The sequence below is a fragment of the Euleptes europaea genome, chromosome 7 (assembly GCF_029931775.1).
Source record: "Euleptes europaea isolate rEulEur1 chromosome 7, rEulEur1.hap1, whole genome shotgun sequence".
In the NCBI taxonomy this organism is placed as follows: Eukaryota; Metazoa; Chordata; class Lepidosauria; order Squamata; family Sphaerodactylidae; genus Euleptes; species Euleptes europaea.
The window spans coordinates 18,220,035-18,242,645 of record NC_079318.1 but is presented as its reverse complement, the minus strand read 5'-3'; the positions used below and the strand labels follow the sequence as shown (position 1 = coordinate 18,242,645).

The 22,611-nt window shown below is 40.0% G+C and overlaps 1 protein-coding gene across 2 annotated transcripts in view; it reads right to left on the bottom strand.

Moving 5' to 3' along the window:
- Nucleotides 1-22,611, bottom strand: part of PACRG (parkin coregulated) — a 312,655-nt gene that overhangs the window by 134,502 nt on the left and 155,542 nt on the right. Inside the window, exon 4 of one of the 2 annotated variants that reach the window (XM_056852939.1) lies at nucleotides 14,720-14,869. The exons of the other annotated variant lie outside the window; for it this stretch is intronic. Within the exon in view, the coding sequence (XP_056708917.1) occupies nucleotides 14,720-14,869 (150 nt within the window). The remainder of the gene's footprint in view (nucleotides 1-14,719; nucleotides 14,870-22,611) is intronic. 2 annotated transcript variants of the gene reach the window in all.

Genomic DNA, 22,611 nt, shown 5'->3' with positions numbered 1-22,611 from the left:
ATCTGGGCACTTTCTTGCTCATATAGACTTTTACTTCCTTTTTATAAAAAGGACTTATTTCAGAGCAATCTGAAACAAGTCTACTGAGAACCCCACTGACATCTGTTCAATGGGGTTTATTCCCAGGGGAGTTTTCTTAGGATACCACTGTGAAAAAAAGCTCGTGTTAGGTAGGAGAGGATGAGAGATCATCTTTAGAATGTAAAGCATCAATAGTGTACTGTGCACCTGTGTGTTGATGCAAGCTGCCTTGAGAAATGTATTCAGTAAGGCAAGCTACAAATGTTTAAGTGTATTAGCTCTGCTTACTAATACTACAGACTAACATTTGTACCACTCCTGCTAAAGCTACAGCTCACAGGACTGTGCTTGTAGAGAGCTTTCTGAGAAATCACCACCACCAAATCCATGATGCAACAATGGCTACAAACATGACCTCCAGATGAGCTTTTAGATAACTGCCTGTCTTTAGCACCTGTCTTCCTCAAGTATATTGCTGACATGCTCATCATGTGTGTGGGATATGTACTTATCTTGCCTGAATTTTGACAAAAGATCAAATGGAAGCCTAAGAGAAAAATTCATTACAGTCTTAAGTGCCTATAATGGCCAAAAGAGTTCTGATAGCAGCAGTTTCTTTAATCAGATAGACAGGGCATAGCAAAATCCAATTTCTGAAATGGAAGCAAAGATACATGAGTGGAAATGATGAGGGGTTTTTTTCCCCTCTAGTAATGAAGACAATTAATCTTGGGACAAAATTAGCAAGGAGGCCGATAGTAATTTCTCCATTGTCTATTTCTGCAAAACCAGAAATGTGCTGTATTTCACCCATAAACTCTTGACCTGAATACATGGATTACAGGTGAGGTTTATGTAGCACACTTGCTGATTTATTGGTATAACTAGAACATACACCAGGATTTTCACACATAGAGCAAGAGGGGCTGAATGTATCATACAGGTAACTTTGGCAGTATATCACCCAGTCAGTAAGAACTGTAGTAATCACAAATATTTCTACCTATAAGAAGAGATACAAAGGACAAAAAGTATATGATATAAACAAAGAAGCAGTAGACTTCTGTTGTTTTTTCCCTTCCTGGAACAGTATTCAAAATGGCAGAAAACACTGAAAAAAAACAAAATTGTATTCTTGTTTAAAACATGAATATGGAAGACTGCAGTAAAAGAGTGTAATGAGTGAATTCTCTGGGAGCACTTTCACACATGCTGAATAATGCACTTTCAGTCCACTTTCAATGCACTTTAACGATAGTTTGCAAGTGGATCTTGCCATTTCACACAATAAAATCCAGCTGCAAAGTGCATTGAAAATGCATTATTCCATATGTGTGAAAGCACCTTGGGGGTTCAGGCTGGAACTGGGCTCAGCTAACCAAGCTATTTTCCTAAAAGGTTGGGAAATAGCTCATCCCACCCCCACCCCCAAAGCATAGGTCTGACCCAACTGCACTCCTAATGATACTGTGAAGAGCATGATGGAAGCTGAAACCCTCTCTCCAACCCACAAAGAGTGATCCAGTAGAGCATCAGGGACAAGAGGGAAATTTGTGTCTCTAATGCCTGGAAAGCAAGTTTAGGGTTTGTTATTTTTCAGGCGTTGGGGATAAACAGTACAAGGGAGACCTACCCTGCTTCCTCTACCATTGCAGTCAGCAGCAACCACCAGAAAAATGGGAGGATGGGATGGGAGGAACAGAGAAGGTTTTATCTAGCTCAAATTATAAGAGCTTTGGTGGCTGAATTAGAGGACCGCATGCTGAACCGCAGAATTATGAACTTCTGCAGTGTTTATTTATTTAAAATGTTTGTTGACCCCTTTTCTCTATAAAATGCTCAAGGCAGCTCACAACATCATCAAAATGCCGCATCATCAGAATACAATAGCTAAAAATGTAAAAATAATTTAATGTAAAAATCAATTTAAAAAAACCCTAGCAAATAGAAACAGCTCATTAAAATAATGGAGGAAAAACACTTGGGACACAGCAGATAAAAATGAAGATGAACTAGGAAAAAAACCTGAGCAGTGTGGGCGTGGCAGGAGAATTTTTAAAAAATGCAGCCTCAGTTACTTCCGAGACATTCTTACCAAAAGTGACAAAGGGTAGCTCTAGGAGTTGCTGGAAACTGTATGGTTTTACCATGGAGTTTCTGGCAATTCCTAGAGCTACTCTTTGTCACTTCCAGTAAGAAGTTCCAGGGAGTACATGAGGCTGCTTTAAAAAAAAATATTCCAACCGCCACTCCAAGTGTCAGTGGGAAAGGGGACCTTGGGACGTGGGATCCTCTGCTGCCCTGGGGGAGCTTGGCAGCCCAACATATGTTTGTTTGTTGTTTGCTGTCAAGCCACAGCTGAATTTGGTGACCCCTGGTGGAGTTTTCAAGGCAAGAGACATGCAGAGGTGGTTTGCCATTGCCTGCCTAAATGTCATGACCTTGGTATTCCTTGGTGGTCTCCCATCCAAATACTGACCAAGTCTGACCCTGCTTAGCTTCCAAGTTCTGCTTAGCTTCCAAGATCTGATGAGATTGGGCTAGCCTGGGCTATCCAGGTCAGGGCCTACACATAGTGCTTAAAGCTTAATAAGGCTAAAGCCAGATGTACCACTATGAGGAATGAATTTCACAATCAAGATGCCACCACCAGAAAAGGTCTTGTCTTTGGTCAGAGCCAAGCATACCTCAGAATATGGGAGTGCACAGAGGCCTCTGATATTGATCTTAACTAGGATCTTGTGTTAATCCTGACAGGGAACAGGCTGTAAGTCAAGTATGCTAGACCATCATTAAATGCTTAGAGACCTTTCAGGTTTTCTGAGCTCTTTGACACTTATTTCATAGGGAATACAGAGAATGCCATCACTGGGCCTAAGGCACTTGGGACAATTGACAAAAACTGTGACATGCTTCTTCTCTGCTGGTCTCCACACAGGGGAAATGCACATCTCCCAAAACAGTGGAGAGGAATCATCATTCACTGAAGCGTCACATGTCACCGCTTCTACTGCACATTCATGTCCCATTGATGGCCACAACTTAGCTATTCTGGAATAAATCATGTGACCCTAAATTATCCAGCAACATCTGAAAATACATAGGTGATAAACTACTTGTATTTAATGTGTGACAACTTTTCAGAAAGTTGAAAGATTGTATGTAACTTAGAATTGGCAGTGGACAGATCTGAGCAATGGGATGTTCCTCAGTTTTTAATCACATTCCCTTTCCCCCCTCTAAAATCTGAAAGCCAGGTGCAGATGAAGCACAACCAATTTTTCAGAGCTTAGCAATTTTGTGCAGTCTTTCTTAGAAATATTCTCCCGAGAATAGATTTTAATTGAGTATATTAATTCAAAATACGTGTGACAAATAAATACAAACCATTTGATTCATTAAATGAAGGCCACTTTTAGCTGCAGATTTAACAGAGAAATATGTCACTTTAAGAAGCGAAACAAATTGGAAACCATATGTCCCTTTAGAATGCAACATATGTGTTTACAAAACATTCACAAGAAGTGAAGCACCATACAGAAAATAAACATAACTCCTTGGAAATGACTGAACCTGTTTTGCAGAAGGAGTTCTATTAAAAATGTGCCTTTCCACTCCAAGTGCAGAAATTTCTTTAAACCTCCATGGAAAAATCTGCCCATGAGTTTTTCTTAGCTTTTACACAATCTTGATCAAACCACTTTTTAGATCGGGGCCCTGAGATAACAGGGTCCGGGCTGGGTCTTGATAAGAAGGGTTTAAGGCTTTGGGTTAGTTCCTCATAAAGATTTAGATATGTCGCCTCCTCGTCAGGCTTATTTAAAAATTTAAGGTGAATTGCCCTTCCATGGTCTGAGTCTGCCCGTAAGGCAAACCTATTATTAAGTTGATATCCCCATTTAACTTTCCTTCTTCCCCCTTCTATAGCGTCATCTAGGTGTTTCTGGTGATATCTTATTTGAGGGGTTGCGATGTCATACTGAAGAATGAGGGAAAGGTGGTCGCTCTCTGGTCTCATCTCAACTGAGAATTTCGATATATTTGGAAGTAATTCCCAAGGCACTAAAATGTAATCAATCGTGGAGAGTTTTAAACCTGACCAAAAACTGAACTGTCCAGGTCGATCCCCTGTCACAGACCCGTTTAATATAGATAAGTCTAGTTTGTATGCTGTTGTGCTAGACATGCCCCATGAGAAAGAAAGGAACAGGCAGCACTAAAACATGGAATCATCTTTGTCAAAAGGATTCAGGGACGCTTCTAAATAATACGTACTGCCAGACAAGGGGTTACTGGAGAAGGAGGAAAGATCCATTCCACCAATCGTTTTTATTTTCTGTACAATCTAGCCTGTAGACTTCTAGCAGCCACTTGCATTGGAAAATAGAAGTAACTCTCCTCCCTCCATCCCGTATTAAGTTGGCACAACATGGTTCTCTAAGCATTCTCAGACAGATATTATGTTCATGTTCTGTGGTTTTTGCTACATTTGTGGCCTGTTTTATCAAGATCAAAACCCGTCTTGACTCTTTGCCCATTTTCATCCACATATACAGACATCAATTATTTGGGGAGGTTGATTCCTATCAGAACAAGTATCTTTGTTCCCTACTCATCCTTCACAACTTGTTGAACATGGTGACTAGTCTGGGTTCAGCATCAATATCCTGCTTTGAACTATGGCCAAAGAGTGAAGAAGCTGTGAAAACATGTTTTAATCTGAGGGAGAGATAAAACAGGACACCACTGGCACAATGACATCATTCAGCTCTAGGTCTTCATGAAGTCTCAAATGATCATGTCCCTGGCTTTCAGGGAAGGACTGAGGTCCAATGATGACCAATCTCCAATCACCACCACCTGGGACCTCCTTGATGAGACCCAACAAAATCAATCAAGAGTAGGTTCATAAATCTCCTCCAAGGACTATAACTGAAGTAGAAAGCCTCATGATCAACACTTTTAAATGCCACAAGATCAAGGAGTCCAATTGGCTATGATCTATTGATCATCAGGATATAACTGACCAATGCCACATGCACAGTAAAAGCCAGTGCGGTATAGACAGTAGAGACTGACTAGATCAGGGGAGACAGGTACCCAGTCTGCTATGAAACTCACTGGGTGACCATAGGCCAATCACTCTCTCAGCCTAACCCACCTCACAAGGATGTTGTGAGCAGGACATCTGGAAGCAGAGAACTATGACTACATACTGTAGCCCTTTGGGTGAACAGCTGGATAAAAATGTAATAGCACCCCATGTAAGGATGAAGGGCTGTTGCCAAGCTAGTTCATCATTGATTCGAGTGGGTGGGTAGGTTGGGGGGGGATATCTTTGGTGCCAAGTGGCAGTAACCAAGCCCTTAGCTGCCAGAGCAGCATGTTGAAGGAGAAAGATGATGCTTAGCTCCTTGGCACTGTTTGGTGTGCAGGTGAAGATAAATGAAGCCAACAGCAGTACTGGCCAAGGCCAGACCCCAGGCGGGTGCAGATTTGCCCCAAACACTAGTAGAACACTTGCTGGGAGCAACTTGCACCAAAGTTAAGGTTGTTGAAAATAAATACATTAATGAATTAATGGAAAGAAACATTGTAAGAGACAAAAATGTCAGTGACATTCTCTTGCTCAAAGCCAGACTAGCAGGAGTCCAAGAAATGAACCACTGCAAGGAACACAGAACTACATCTGAAACCAGCAGTCCAATACTGAGTTCCCTTTCCCCCCTGTATTATATAGTACAACTTACTGTGTGTTCTGACATCCTTACACTGAATGGTTCCTTGCCCCTGCCACCAGCAGCCAATGATGATGAGTGAGATAGGGAAGCACACAGCGTTTTGTTATCTGGAGTCGGGTACAAGGCAAATTGGCTACGTATTATGGAGGGAAGAGGTCAACATGGGCTGCTGTTTTCAGAGACGTGGTTCTCAGTGTATAGTTCCAATCTCCCTTTTTGTGACAGCTGGGAGTTCCCAGAGGACCTGGTGATTGATTCTACAGTTATATCTGCCTTGAGCGAATGCAACTGAAGCAAGAGTGCAGCCCAGCCCTTCAACAATAATTGCTGCACCTGCTTGACAAGAAGTAGTGTTCATTTGTGCCCCTTTCACAGATGTGTCAACTGAAGCATGTGTTATTTGACCAATGGTTAAACTGTGTTCTAATGTGGAGATAAATCAGGATGCTCAACTGTTGGGAAAGGATAAATACGCTTTTAGCACAATGCAGATTTATCTGATGGAACTGGGAAATTAGATTCCATGTTATGTTCCAGGAAAGGAGGGACAGTTATATGGGAAGTGCCCTTGAAGGATTATTACTGGCCTTCTCCCTTGCTGTGTAAAACTCCTATAACCCAGAGATTTGAAGATAAAGAATTAGCTTGGAGGGAAACTCTGAGATGATACCCCAAATTCTGATTGGTTGAAGAAGGAGCCCTCAGGCTAAGGAAAAGTCCATAAACATGTCAGTTTGGCAGTTCTGTGCCTAGATGTGGAAATCAGGAAGATAGAATCTGAGATTCTGTGTCAAAATTCTCAGTCTTTGACCCATTCCCAGTGGGCAGAATTTAGAAGTTATAAGTTGAAGTCAGCTGGCGAAATACTTTTTCTGTTCTTTTATAGGGATCTGCCTTAATTCTACCTGACTATATCTGTGCTATCAGGTATCTATGCTTTCTAGAATTTATGTGTCGTTAACAATGTTCCTTTACACTAGGATCACTGGGTTTTTTTTTATGAAGACTGATTAGGTAAGAATCCCATCAGTTTGGGGCCAAATGCTGCTCTGTTACACTGACCAGCATTGGCCAGTGATAACAAAGACAGCTCTTGGGCAGAGACAGAAAGAAAGAGAGATAAGAGGGAGGGGGGAGCTAGAAAGGGTCACGCAAAAGGTACACATGCACTTAAACTCTGGCCTTACAAGAGGACCAAGGGAAAAAGTGAGAGGGCAGGTCCAGTAAGGATGGACCTTTATTGAACTCAAAAGAATTTGGTTCTTGTAGGTTATCCGGGCTGTGTAACCGTGGTCTTGGTTCTTGTAGGTTATCCAAGACCACGGTTACACAGCCCAGATAACCTACAAGAACCAATGAACTCTGACCGTGAAAGCCTTCGACAATATTTTCAAAAGAATTTGTTTGCTAAATCCTGGGGAGAAAGGGAAGGAGATCCATGTTTCCCTGACCTGGTGGAAAGTAGTTTAAAAAAAAAAAAAAAAACCTTGGTTGTTAGCCAACTCAGCATGCATGGCTGAGTCCCAGGTAGACTGGGAAGAGTAGGTGGCTGAGGGAAGATGGGAGCCCAGCAGGTCTGTGACATCAGGTGCTAGTGCTGTGTCTAGTCACTAAGCAGTAGTCACTCTGTTGGGCTAATTTTAAAGGTCTTGATAAGAACATAAGAAAAGCCATGCTGGATCAGACCAAGGTCCATCAAGTCCAGCAGTCTGTTCACACAGTGGCCAACCAGGTGCCTCTGGGAAGCCCGTAAACAAGACAACTGCAGCAGCATTATCCTGCCTGAGTTCCACAGCACCTAATATAATAGGCACCACTCCTCTGATACTGGAGACAATAGGTATGCATCATGACTAGTATCCATTTTGACTAGTAGTCATGGGTAGCCCTATCCTCCATGAACATGTCCACTCCCCTCTTAAAGCTTTCCATGTTAGCAGCCATCACCACATCCTGGGGCAGGGATGTTGTTGCATTCTTGTAAGGAGTGGGAATGCATGTCCTTTGCCCTGGTAAAGCTTCTAATTCATTCCCCCCCTCCCCCAGTCATTTAAGATGCTGAACTAATTAGGCTATTAACACATCAGAAGGAACTGCTAAGTATTAATAAATTTAAATTAATCACTGCTGAGTCACTTCTATTTCACACAGGCTAATACTGCATTTTCAACTAAGAAATTAGTAAGTAATTATGAATTATACAGCAATAATCATCAGGAAGTGTTATAATTCTTCAAATGTGTTAGATTCTATGTTATGGGTTGTTGAATACCTCACTTGAAGATTACTAAATAAAGCTATTGCTTAAACATTAACTTCTTCAGTGTAACTTCTTAAGCCCTATTCCGATGTTTCAGCAATATTGTAAAAGGCATGCAATAAAAAACATGATGGTTTTCTATGCAAAAATGTTGAGTGAAACCAACTGAAGGTGACAGGCAAACGTTTCAGTTATTTAAGAATGTGAGAGAGGCAATTTGTACCCCCCATTTCTTTCTAGTCCAACCTTTTCCCAAGTACAAAATCTCCTTCCCTACAAGAGACAGCACAGCCTTGGAATTAAATTGCGAACACTGTGACCTGCAGGATTTTTAACTGCCCTAAGCTGATAATTCTGTGTGCACACCACTCTTACCTAGTTGGCCCAGCAAAGAAAAAACGACATCTAGCTGAGTTTAAGTATGTTACAGTAATCATTATTCCTTATCCTCCAATATTCTTTAGAAGAGTAAATACTCCCAACTCATTAAGAACAATGACTTCTGAATTTACAAAGTTTTAAGTTACAGAAGCAATGAAGCACCACTATCATTTTTGTTGAATGGCTGACAACACATTTTCAGAGCACTGCATTAAATATATCCTCCACTGAAATAAGAAGCAAATAAGAGAAGGGGCAAATCAAATTATACTAAAAGAATTACTACATAACATATATCTCCTCGACCCAAAATATATTTTGAGAAACTGTTATCTGTTGCCTCCAGGGCATCTGAGTTGCAAAACAAGTAGGAGGATGGTATCTTTAGTGGAACAGTGGGTCACTATGACAATATGAACCTCTGATGTTACAAATGAAGATTGTCTCTTAGGAATGGATATAATGCTTGTTTGAAAAGGAAGCAATAGACTGAAGGTTTAGTTATCTGATCAAAGTGTACAGAAGTGACTGTAGAATTATTTTTAGGAAGAATGTGCGTAATGCAAGCGAAAGGAGAAAGGAGAATTCTTTTAAAATATTCACATATAACAGCAATATAATAACTAAACCTACCCTGCAAATTAAGTAATTAAAAATAGTTATTGTAAATAATAACTTGAGCAGGAATTCAGATATCAGGGCCACAGGTACTCTTAAGTTATTTTCAAGGATTTGGAAGCAAGAATTTTCATAATTTATTTCTTTTTATTTCTACTATTTTGGAAACACTTTCATTTTTCATTACATACTGTGATAATGTATGTTCATCTCTTCCAGCACTATCTACTTTAACTGGCAGTATCTCTCTAAGATCTCAGTCTGAGATTTTTCCCTGCCTTGATACTTGAGATCCTTTTAACCACAGAGGAGTGAAACCTTCGGGCCTCAGCATGTAAATCATGTGTTCATATGTTAATGTCATAGCAAGTATATGTGAAGACTGCTGAGCAGAATAAAAAAGTAAGAATTTAAGTGAAAGCAAATTAGTAAAAGTGACTTGCTTGACAAAAAGTGCTTATGGCAAGCCTACTCGAATCCAGGACCAGTATTCCTGTCTATGTTTGCATCACATCTTGATTACCAGTCTTAGGGCCAACCTAGGGTTGGTTCTACCTTATGACCATTTAGCACTATGAAAGAAACTTTTCCCCACACTGAGCTGCATGAAGACTCAAAATGAGGACTGCACTCTGCACTCTGCACTTAGTCCCCTTGAAGATCTGGTAATATTCACCCCAATGGGAAAGTTCTTACTGTTATGATTATTTAAAGTAAGCCTCATTGATAAATTTCTGCTTCTCCTGACAATTGCCCCCCTTTAAACTTACTCCCCAGTCAAACTCTGGAATTTAGTGCCTCAGTACTTCTGAATGAATTCTTTACACCGCTGGACAGGTGCAGGGGAACACATGAACACATGAAGCTGCCTTATACTGAATCAGACCTTTGGCCCATCAAAGTCTATTCAGACTGGCAGTGGCTTTCCAGGATCTCAGGTGGAGATCTTTCACATCACCTACTACTTGATCCTTTTAACTGGAGATATCAGGGATTGAACCTGGGACCTTCAGCATGCCAAACAGACACTGTACCACTGAGCCATAGCCCCTCCCTAATCAGCCATATGTATGGTGGGCTACAGAAAAAGAAGTGGAGCTGCTCATAAGCAGAACCCCATATCTGTCACCCATGAGGATGCCCCCACCCCCGGCCAATAAGGGGAAACTTTAATTGCTCCTTTTGTCATTTACAGCAACTGTGATGGTTTACTCATTTTTAATCTTTCAGATGATCATAATCACACAATTGCATTATTACTATCATGAAAATTAAAGAGGGAACATACTTGGCAGATAGGAGGAATGCCGTAATTAAAGCCCCCCTTCCCCTGCCGGCAAGTGAAGGACCTGATTAGGAATACTTTCAGGGATGTCAGATTCTCCATGGTGCTTAGTTACTTCCTGTACACTCGTGGTGCTCCTGTATGTCTTGAATATATTGCTACTCAGTTCCTTCTGGGGAGGGCATACAGAAGAGGAGACTTTAATTACTGTGTTGCTCTGGACTGCAAAGTGTGCTCATTAATTTTTTATTTTTCATGATAATATCATAGCCGCTTCAATAAAATCATACGCAAATTTAATGAACACTCACATTTGCCACAAAGGGGAAAACGCCTTTTCCCATCCTCAGGTAAAGGACTGTCAGGAATGTTGAGGCACCGACAGGTAGAACTGAAAGCTTAAAACACACACACACACACACACACACAACAAGAGAATTGAAAGGGACAAGTCTGCCAGGACTCGCCCTGGCGTAGCCTCAACATGGAAGAAGTCTTCCTCTCCCTGTGAGGACTCTTTATCCCATGTTGAGACTAGGCCAGAGAAGGTCCTGACACAGTAACCTTGGAATGCCTGAACAGCACTTTGATTATCCACACACGGATGGCACTGAAATTGTATTTTAATTTTAAAAAATCATTTAATAAATTTCTACGCGACCTCTACAGAATAAAGATGCCCAAGGCAGGTCACTCACAGGCCTGGAACAAGGCAAGCCCAAATGTGGAAAGAGCTGGAGTGCTATGGATTGATTACAAAGTCATCTAGAGATCCTTCTTCATGACAGCATGAACCAGCCATAGTAAGTCCAGGTTAAACAGTCATGTGCAACCAACAATGATGAGAAGCAGGATCAAAATAGGTATGGGGGGAGCAAACTGAATGAGGAATGTGGCATTAGGAAAAGGGGTGTATACGCCATTCAGGTACTAACATGTTCCCCTGCTCCATAGGTCAAATCACAGGAAAGGTAATTTAGATCAGGGAAAAAAAACAAAGGGGAAAGGTTAAGCACCCCCTTTTCCAGTGCTGCTTTCCAAAACCAGAATCCAGTGGCTGATTTGACATATAAAAAAATCCAGGCAATCGAAGCACAAATCTCCCAGTATCTCATTTAATTTGGCTCTCCTTTCTTCACCCCCACAAAGGTCTCCAGCCTCCATTAACCTAGAGCTGATGGATATTCTAGCATTTTCCATGCTTTATCTTATATTCTAATATTGAAGTCGGCCAAATCTTTGGATACTTAAATCCGGTGACTGGAGCTGTGAACAGGCAAGACAGATTATTCTACAAACCTGAAAAACTCACTGAGGAAGCTCACTGGATGATTTTGGACCAGTCACATATTTTCAGCCAAACCCACCTCTTTAAGGTGCTACCGGACTCTTGCTGTTTCCCACTGCTACAGACAGACAGACCAATACGACTACCCATCATGACCTCCAGATGACAGAGATTAGTTCTCCTGGAAAAAATGGTCCCTTTAGAAGGGGGACTATCTATGGCATCATACCCTGAGGAGGTCACTTCCCTCCCCAATCCTCACCTCCCGAGGCTCCATCCCCAATTCTCCAGGAATTTCTCAACCTGTCACTGGCAATCCTTAAAAGGAAGCAGGAAAGGGGAGCGGCTATGGGGGCATTCAGGAAAGGGAAAGAGGAAATAGTGGGGAAGGGGGAAATGAGATGCCTCCCGCTTGTCTCTTCTTACTCTCTTGCTTTGCAATCTATTGTCTGTCCCTGAGCACTGTGCCACAATTTACGGTACAGCCACAAACGAAACGTCAGAGCCCAGTATTTTATTGAACAACAAAACAACAGGAGTTTTCTGTTCCTAAAATCTTATTTAGTCTTTTTTTTTTTTCAGGGTATGGTTGAAACATACATATGATTAAGTTAATTTAATTGATTTTTAATCTGCGGCGTTCTTTCTGCATACAACTGAATTGACAGGGCTTTGTTTTAAAATATTCTGTATGGTTTAATCTGCACAGCATTTCACAAGCTGTCATTGATCATGACTGAATAAGATAAATTGACGACATGAAAATGTTTTTGCTTTATAATGCATATGAGCCATTAAGGTTGCTTTCATTTGACAGCATATAATAGTTCTTAAAGGAGATCAATGGAATTTTCATTTACCTGACTATGTTATGCAAAAAGCATTTGCAGGTACAACTGTCTAACACTTATCAAACTAATTTCTAGTTCATATTTTCTTTCTAATATGCATACAACACAATACTTGACAGTGCTTCACAGTAAGCATAATAAATTCTGTCATCTGCCTAAAAAGCATATAATGTATTATAATTCTTTTAAACGTTTATTTACTTCAGCCATCTTCATGAGGCTTCCTTTAGAATACAAATAGCAACAAGGGTCCATTATTTTATACATAACAACAAAAATATTCTAAAAGCTCTTATTTTGCCATTTTCAAAATTCATTTTAAAATGTACTTCTTAAATATATATTAAATTTCAGTATTCTGCTTTCCAATATAATAAAGTTCCCAAAAGGCCTAAGTCGTATGATAGATACCCTCCTTTAAATCTGCTGATTGCCTGTAAAATTATTTATTGAGTTTTTTCTGAACAAGCAGGAAAAAAGAATCAACGCATACAACATACCACAACATAAATAGAACTATAATTAATATTAAAGCATGTCTCAACTCTTTTGTTCATAATTATTGTGAAACTATGCCCTAGTAGTACTGTTGTTCACGTGAGGTTTTCTTAGTCGGTTATGGTCCTTTCACACAGGGGCCTGTTGCTTGAAGCCGACACATGCGAGAGAATTCAAAGGCAGAATTCTGAGACGGTACAATCTGCTGAACCACTTCAGCATGAAGGTAGTGGATAGGGTTGCCAGGTGCCGGGTGGTAGTGGGCAAACCCTTGGCAATTGGCCCTTCTAGCCGCTGACCACCTGAGAATTGGGGGCAAACGTTCATGTGTGTGTACACAACGCACACACGGCACTTCCGGTTTACAAGTGCCGCCTCGTGAGGGGCCTTTTCCTTTTAGTTTGAGTGGTAAAGGGTCGCTTTACCACTCAAACTAAGAGGAAAAGGCCCCTCACGAGGCAGCACTTCGGGTTGTAAAAGTGGTAAAAGGCCCATTGAGACTTGGCATTTCCAAGTGTAAACCAGACGTGACGTGATCTCACAGGTGCAGCTGCGCGCAAATGATCCCTGTCTCAGCTCTGCCCCGAAAACTTCCTGCCCTGAAAACCTCCCGCGCACACGATCCCTGTCTCAGCTCCGCTCCGAAAACCTCCCGCTGGAGCCTAGGGGGGACTTGGTAACCCTACTCCCAGGCCATGTGATTTGATGTTACTCTGGCTACACCAGATATTATTTTAATTGATCATTGCCTAAGCTAGAATATCATGCAAACATCATAAATTTTCTTCATTATCAGTCCTCTAGTAACTATTATTGTCATGGCATCATATACACACCATGATACCACAAAATGTTATACGACAGATGTGAGTGGAAAAAAAATTATGTGAGTGGAAAAGAAATTACCCGCAGGTACTAGTGAATATGTTACTGAAACACCAAGAATTTCACAGACATCTTGAAAATATCATAAAAGCATGGTTGTCAAGTAATGTGTTCCCTTAACCTGCTCAGCCACATAAAATAGCATAAAATTTCAAGGTAATTATTTCAAGGCTGATTAATCAGATAATATACTAAGTGGTTTAAACAGGAATGACACCTTAGAAAGAATGGCTAGCAGGAACGGGCATGCATGCTTTCTACAGTAATCCTTCATTAAGTAGTCTTCATTTTTTTAAAAAATAAAATAAAATGAATGCTAGTGTTTTGAACTAAATAAAATTTAGTGCAAATTACTAGAATCTTTTAACTGTTCAACAGCAGCACCAAACTGCTTAGCTAGAGCTATACATACAACCTTATAATGACAGGCATCTAGAGGTTTTGCAATAAACAATTCCTTAAAACTGAATTGACACTGAATGAATGAAATAAATTCAGTACCTAAGTGACAAGGAATGACAACAAACTTCACCAATTAGAAAAGTTCAGAGCAGGATAAAAAGGGGAATCTTTAACTGGTCTGTGGAAAGGGGGGGATACAACCCATTAATACATTAAAAAGAGTATTACAGAATTTTACAAATTAATTATTGGACGATTATAGAACTGCTCCAGTGCTTCTGTACTGCACTGAATAAGCTCTATGTGAAAGGAGTAATAAATGAAGAAGTTAATTTTGCTGCATCCCTAGGGAATAACAGAGGAGAGGGTGCCAAGTGTATTTGAGTTTATGTGCAATAGTAAATCCTAATGACATTGTTAATTAACCCTGCCTCCAGCCACTCTTTGCCAAAAGGCTTGGGAGATGTAGGGACTGCTAGGATAACTCACCATTCATATTCTTAAAGATGTTTAAAATGGGGAGAATCTGACGATAATAGGGCACTAAGGCCTCCCCCACCATATCAGCTGACACAACCAGGTGCTGCAGGACTTTGAGCGTGATGCAGATGACCTGTCGGTTTCGAAGGTTCAGCGCATCTTTGATAAAGGAAAAGAGACAAGCAGAAAACAGAATTAATTTCAAGAATGTGTACGGGCGGGGGAGAAATCCTCTAATGGACAAATTTAATTAAACTGTACTCTGCTGGGGATTGTAAGTGGGCCTTTATTAGCCCAGCTTTGAAGGAACCCAAAGACGGATTGCAGCCTCAATGTTATAAAACACTGCCTTGTCTGACTGTTATTTGTTCCCACAATTTGTGCTGACTCCTCACTAACCCCAAGAAGGCAGCTCATTATTCCTTCATGGGTTCCCAATTTTTTTTAAAAAAAAGCAAATACCACTGGGACTAATGGAACTGCAAATGCAACTCGGGACGGTTGACAACAGAGACATTCTAGTGCAACAATTAGCCTGTTTGTATCTGCTTGCTTTACAATCGTTCTCTTTATTTCAATTAACAATTCCTCCTATTTTGAGAACAAGCACAATGAGACAAATGTTTACAGAGAAAAGCTTGTGCGCTTCTTTTAAAAGACAAACAACCCCATGAAGAATAAGGATTCCATCTTGCTCACTTGAAATATTTTTGCATAGTTTCAGCAAAAGGAATTTTCCTATTGCTTTCAATACCTTTTGCTTCTGTTCCACTTTGAAGTTCATAAAAACAAACCAAGAATGTTGTACTTGCCATTGTTTTTTTCAAAATCAATTATAATTTCAAGTGCCTAACTTGAATGCAGAATTCCTCCAGTGTTCGGCCTCCTCCCCCAGAACTGTGTGACTTGGGAATGAAGGCCATATACTGTGGGTTTCTCTCTTACACTGTGCCTTATGTGGGCCTTGGCATGTGTGAGAAGTAATGGAAAATGGGTATAAATGCTACAATTCTCACAAAGCAGAATAGTCAACCCACTTCACTACTGTGCAAGACTCTCTGGTGCCAAAAGGCTGGCATATTATATATCCTATGATTTTGAAACTTCTGTTCAAATTGCAAGTAAATACTAAAATATGGTCGCATCATTCTGCATATCACGGATTTCATCATTTGAAATAGCACCAGAAAAGAAATGCTGTTGTGGACAATTGGTTAACTGACAATATGCAGCATATAAAATGATGGTTACAAATACAGGAAAAGGGAAATGTGCACAGTGTCATCATACAGTGGTTTGGGGGAGCAGCAGCCTGGTGGCTGGTGCTGCCATCCAACTGGGTGATTGATGCTCATGACAAATCATGAAACACCTTGACAGCTGAATGAAAAGTTCCCTCAGGCCATAATTTGCCCACTCACACGGGCTTATTTATTTATGTAATAACCAGAGCCCAGAAAGACTCTGTGGGGTTACCTGTTACTGGATCCAAATATAAACTCAAAATTTATACACAGGTGATTTACTTTAAAACATAAACATTCGTAATTAAAATGAAAATCTGAAGGATGTTGTATGAGAAAAGTTGGTTTACTGGGATTTGTTTGTTTTTAATGGTCAACTCATTTGACCTAAGGTCTGAAGTCAGGCCATACTAAAATATCATCATCATCATATTACTATATATTTTACATTCTGCTTTATTTCTAAATTTGAGATTAACCCTATAAATTTTTGTAACCCCATAAAAAAGTTCATCTTTTCCTTCCGTGTAATCACCACTGAGAAGAAGTTTGCCATGGCTAAAGTAATCCTCGAATCCTCATCTTTTAATAGAAATGGTACAATCTTAGTTCTGTCAACAGGTACTAAATTCCTCAGAACTGGATCCCGCCGTTTCACTCTATATAGATCATACCAAGAGCAAAACAATATCATATGATCCAATGTTTCAAGCTCTCTCCATCAATATCCACAATATCTGTCCTAGAATAAGATCTTCATATAGCAGCCCCTCAAAATGACTGAGAGCAATGATGGGAGAGCATTCATCCTGGCTAGAAAAAAGGCTCAGCTATAGGTGGGAACTGTTAAAAATTTCAAATAGGCTGGCAGGGCAGATGGGGGTCGGGGATCAACTGAAAATAATGAACAAACCCTGCATGCTCTAGACCAGAGGATGTGCTTATCCTATCTAACAGCCCATTCCTGAGCCTCAAAGACAAAAGTGCCACTTACACCGTCCAGGGCAGCAAGGATGCCAGCGGGGGGACCCGGATGCCATTCTCCCAGCACTGCCACAGCAGCGCGGCCCAGGGACGCCAGCTGGGCCTTCTGCCGGTGTCCCACTGGCACAAATCCCTGCGCCGGAGTCCCAGGGGCATTCCTGGGGCATGCCGGGGGGCGCAGCTGCCAGTAGGCAGCTTCCTGACCCCTTTCGCCCCAGTACGCCAATGGAGCGTACAGTGTTTTCAATGGCCAAGGAACAGCTTTGGAGGTTCCCCCGGTTGCCGAAGGCTCAGGAATGGGCTGTAACTCTTCTATTCTCTTTTTCAGGAGGGAGATTGCTACAACTTTACCCAAAGTTTACCAGGATTGACAAAAGGAACTTTTGCTTAGCTGTTGAATTGTTTCCACTTTTTCTTAAGCAATATAGATGCATATCAATAAAGAAAGGATATTAGATGGTATGAAATTATTCTGTTATAAAAATCTTGCTATATGAAGAGCCTAGTTCACATAAAGCCTAATGATAATGCATGCATTATTCAATATGTTGATTATTTTGAAAATATTCAATGCAATCTTAAGAACACTTTCCTGGGAGTAAGCCCAGATTTTAAGCAGACCTGTTTAGGATTGCTCTCTTAATAACCACTTACTCCACCTATAGTACGATCCTATGCAGAGTTACTCCAGTCTAAGCCAATTGAAATGAATGGGCTTAGACTGGAGTAACTCTGCATAGGATTGCACTGTTAATGTCACATGAGAATATTAAGAGAGAACTGCAAGAACTCATAACCTTTTACAGGGATTTTAGCACTTAATATTGCAATTCTTGATTTCTGTTCCTATTTCAAGATTTGTGGCTATAATAATTAAGTAAATTAACACTTGTCTGTATACTTTGGTCCTACCAGTTTGAGAACATTTAATGCTTGGGTTCATTTTCTATGATTAACAGTTTTGACATGTAAAAAAAATAGTTTTGACTAATAGTTCTGACATGTATTAGTCATTTTCTATTACTAACAGGTTTGATGTGTAAGAATCAGTCTGAGCAGACATCTTGGCTACTACTGGACAGCTTAGAGGAATTTGTCTTTCTCTAGGATATCAGATATTGTAATAATATCAATGTCACCTTCTATGGGTTAAGCAGATTTTTACATATGGTAAGGAAATGAGGTTGTATTTTGCAATGTAAATTCCTCCTAAAGATCTAAAGGTATAACTTTTTTTTCTCTATGGCGACAATGTTGTAAAGTTGTACTATCTCCCATGGAATGTAGAGAGTAGCATTAATGCCAGATCAAATTAGTTTCCCCAAAATTCCATTTTACTTTCTCTTACAAGCTAATTTGTTTGGTTAGCAGTTGCTATTGGTTAGTAGTTGCTATTACTAAACATATTGCAACTCTTCATTTTAAAGGGGATTCACAACAATTTTTACACAGTTACTTTTTCCCCGTTTTGGCATTTTTTACTATATTTTAGAATAGAATAGAAAATGTATTTATACCCCACCCTCCCCGGCAAACCAGGCTCAGGGCAGCTAACATCATCGATATACATTCATAGTAACAATGCTGAGTGAAGTATGTATTCTGGAACTGAGAACTTACATTTTTTTAAATGAAAAGTGGAATTTTCCATAAATTAACAAAAAACTACTGTTAATACGTAAATGAACTGGAGTGCAGAAGTAGTGCTTAAGCCTAGTCTCTATTCACCTATTGTAACTTCAGTAGTTTTGAGGACTTGTTTTACGTTTTAAATATATTACACATTCATTACACACACATACACACACATTCTGGGTTTCTTCTGCCAGCTCCAGGTTGGGAAATACCTGGAGATTTTGGATGTGGATCCGAAGGAGGGCAGGCTTTGGGGAGGGGAGGGACTTCAACGGACTAGAGTCCACCTTCTGAAGTGGCCATTTTCTCCAGGTGAACTGATCTCTGTTGCCTGGAAATCAGTTGTAAACCCAGGACCTCTCCAGCTACCACCTGGAGACTGGCAGCCCTAAATTCTTCCATTAATGAAATAATCCTTGAAAAACATTTTTTTAAACAGGTCAAAAGAACTTCTATAGAACGCTTTTGTCAGACATATACCTGACCATTCACTCTTTCCTTCTGCCATGTCACCAAGCTCTTCTCAGATATTTCTCTGTTCCTTATACCAGTTACTGAAATATCTCAGGGTGGCGTTCCCCCTCCCCAATGAATGTTATTAAGGAATATAGAAGCCAAAAAATTATTTCCACCAAACTATTCTGAATTTAATCTTGGATCCGAGCTGTTCTACATTTTAACAAAGAATAATATCCACTAATGCTAAACATTTGCATGAACACATCAATCTTCAGTCTCAGCATAGCATCCCTTAACTGCCAGAATAACATTTTAATGTGTGATTTTGCGCTGTTGCAGCAATATTGGATGATACGTCTATTTTGTTTAGTTAAGTTGCTGTTTTTTTCCCAACTGTTCCTTTTCTTTCATTCTGCTCTGTTTTCCTCTTCAATCTCACTCTCTGTTACCATCCAGGTATTCATTTCAATCTAATTTTGCTCTGCTAATTTGATGTCTAACTACCTGTTCTATTGTTTCTTCTTTTTTCTTTCCATACTAGCTTTCCTCAAACTTATTTTTTCTTTACTAAAATGTTCTGTTTAGCACAATAGCCTTCTATTTTTTACTATCACAAGTGTTGTATTAACTCTCTACATGTAGGTGTATTCTGTATGTATTTGTCACAGTAGCTTCATATAAACTGTATGCATGAATGGAAATAACAAGAAAATTCTGCTTCTTATAAACTGACAATTGCTGAAGTTACATTATTTGAGCTACAGGATCAGATTTAGACATGGCGGTTGCCAAATATCCTTTTTTGTTTCTGAATGACAATGCTTCATAAATGTATAATGTGACCATTTTTTAAAAATCGGATTTAAAATGCCTGCATTACACAAGTTTAAATAACATGTCTTGAACTTGCAGGCATATAAAGCTTGCAACCATTTTTGTGCAAACATAATTTATCTTAAAAACCTCTTTTTTATCTTTAAATGCTGTTGAAAATTCATAATTATTCCAGGGGTCCTCCTGTAATTGGTTTGTTGAAAACCCATTGCATATTAACAAAGTTATGAGTTTCAAAATTCTTACTGTAATTATGTATTAAAGTATGAGTAAATCAGGTGGGCATATGAGGCAAGCATCCTCAAAAGTCCCACCTCTCTTCCTGGTCTCTGAACCATTCTTATGATTTTGGCTTAATGAAAATCCAAGTGATTGTCAGCCAATTCAAAACCCATGGATTGTGCAGGCCCATTGCAAGCATTCATGGGAAACTACTGTAAACAATGCTTCTCTATGGAGGAGGTCGACCCCTTCGGGACCCCATAAAACTGGACTACTCACCAAACTTTGGGATTTGTGCAAGGAGAGTCCCTTGAAGCTACCCTGAAAATTTGGGAATTCTACCTCCAAAAATGCCTCCCCCAGAGCTAATTTAAAAAATTTCCACAAGGAATAGCCTGGGGAAAGCCGAAGCTGAGAAAAGCCGAATAGTTATTCAGCTTTTTTGGGAATCACCTATTTGGCTTCAGGAAGATTCCCAGGTTTTGACATTTGGTAAAACCAAAACTCAAATATTGCCGAAACGGCTAATTTCGGGTTTATTTTCAATTCAGGTATATCGGTATGCACAACCCTACAAATAAGCATTCTGTTAAGGGCTTGTCTTTCCTAACTTGTGTGTACAGATTCTGTGGAAAGGTTCTCTGTGTGGGAAAAGAGCAGCCTTGAACTTGCTGTGGTAACCTGTTTGGAGAAAGGTGAATGACCCCCCCCCCCCCAGGGTTTATTTACTTTACTTGAAGCTCAGCTAACACATTATTTCTCTCAATGAGGAAAAGTTTATAAACCTTGGGGTGAAGCTGAGAACCCATTTTACTTTATATATTAAAGCCATCCATACAAAGCATTTATCCTATTAAATATTTTATTTTCTGTTAAATAAACTTGTGTTGTTCATCTTCATCCGTGTCTTGTTGGTCTAGTCTAATATCTAGGAACAAAGTTATTTCTATTTACCACACAAATAATTACAGCAGTGGTCTAACAGGTTTCCAAATAACAGACGTTTAGGGAGCACATAGCTTACATGCTACCAATCCTTTATTCAAAATTTGTGTCTCTCTTTTTATTTGATTGTGGGTGGTTGAGCTTTAAAGAACTTATAGGAGAGGCCAGAGTGGGATGTCACGGTCTCTGACATAATTATGGTATTCTGTGAACATGTGCAGAATTAATTCCATATAGAGCTTGAATATAACATGCAAACTGAGCCACTGCAGAGGATTGTGTAATGCAAAGCCTGTGTAATGCAAATGTCCTTAGAACATTGGTTCTTGTAGGTTATCCGGGCTGTGTGACCGTGGTCTTGGTATTTTCTTTCCTGACGTTTCGCCAGCAGCTGTGGCAGGCATCTTCAGAGGAGTAACACTGAAGGACAGTGTCTCTCAGTGTCAAGTGTGTAGGAAGAGTAATATATAGTCAGAAAGGGGGTTGGGTTTGAGCTGAATCATTGTCCTGCAAAAAGTAACAAAGGTAATGTGCTAATCATTGTCCTGTAAGTATCAAGGTAATGTGCTAATGAGGGTGTGGTATGTTAATATGGAACCATTGTATCCTGAAGGATCTGTTAATGTGTGAAATCCAAGGCTAATCTGCATGGCTATTGTGGACTGTAGTCTTTGTTAATCTGGAGGTTTTCAGGATTAGTCTGAAAACCTCCAGACTAACAAAGACTACAGTCCACAATAGCCATGCAGATTAGCCTTGGATTTCACACATTAACAGATCACTTCAGGATACAATGGTTCCATATTAACATACCACACCCTCATTAGCACATCCATTTGCAGCAGGATTTTTACCCATTACTGCAAGTGAAATAGCTGCATTAACAGTAGCTCAAAGGGGAGCTGAATTGACATTTCTAAGCAGAGTAACTGCTAGAATCATTCAACAGAGAGTATTGGGCTTGGGAGAACAAGCACCAATAGCACCTCATGGTGTAGTAGCCATACCAGTAAGTCAGCTTTGTGGAGTAGTTGGAGACACTCCCACTGATATAAAGAAAGTAGCAGTATGGCTTTCAAAGAAGACAAGAGCCCTAGATGGGACAATGGCTATAAATACTCCTGAATTAAGAGTAAGAGTTGTGAATGCTTTAATTGCTAACCACCCTTCATTGTCTTTGAGAGCAGAGGAGGCTGGAACCTGGCCTCAGGTCATCGGACATCTCTACAAAAAAGCACATGGAGTAGTTCCAGTAGTAGAACTTTCCAGAACGCTTACACACCTGGTGAAAACTGAAGGTTTGGTAACTGTTTTTGATATAGGGATGATATTATTATGAGGGGTTCTAGTTTTTCAGCTGTCATTCACCAAATTACAACCTATGGGGGAAAATCAAAAATCCATTACACAGTATGTACATTCCACTGCCACTGCTGTGGCCACCCATGGCCTGATCAGATAACTTCCTGGCCCTGGAAGGTATGCCAGTAGAAGAGACCAGTGAACATAAAGTTCAAGTGAACATGAAACAGAAAAAACTCTGGGTTGAAACAAGATCTATTATCAAGGAAAACTGCA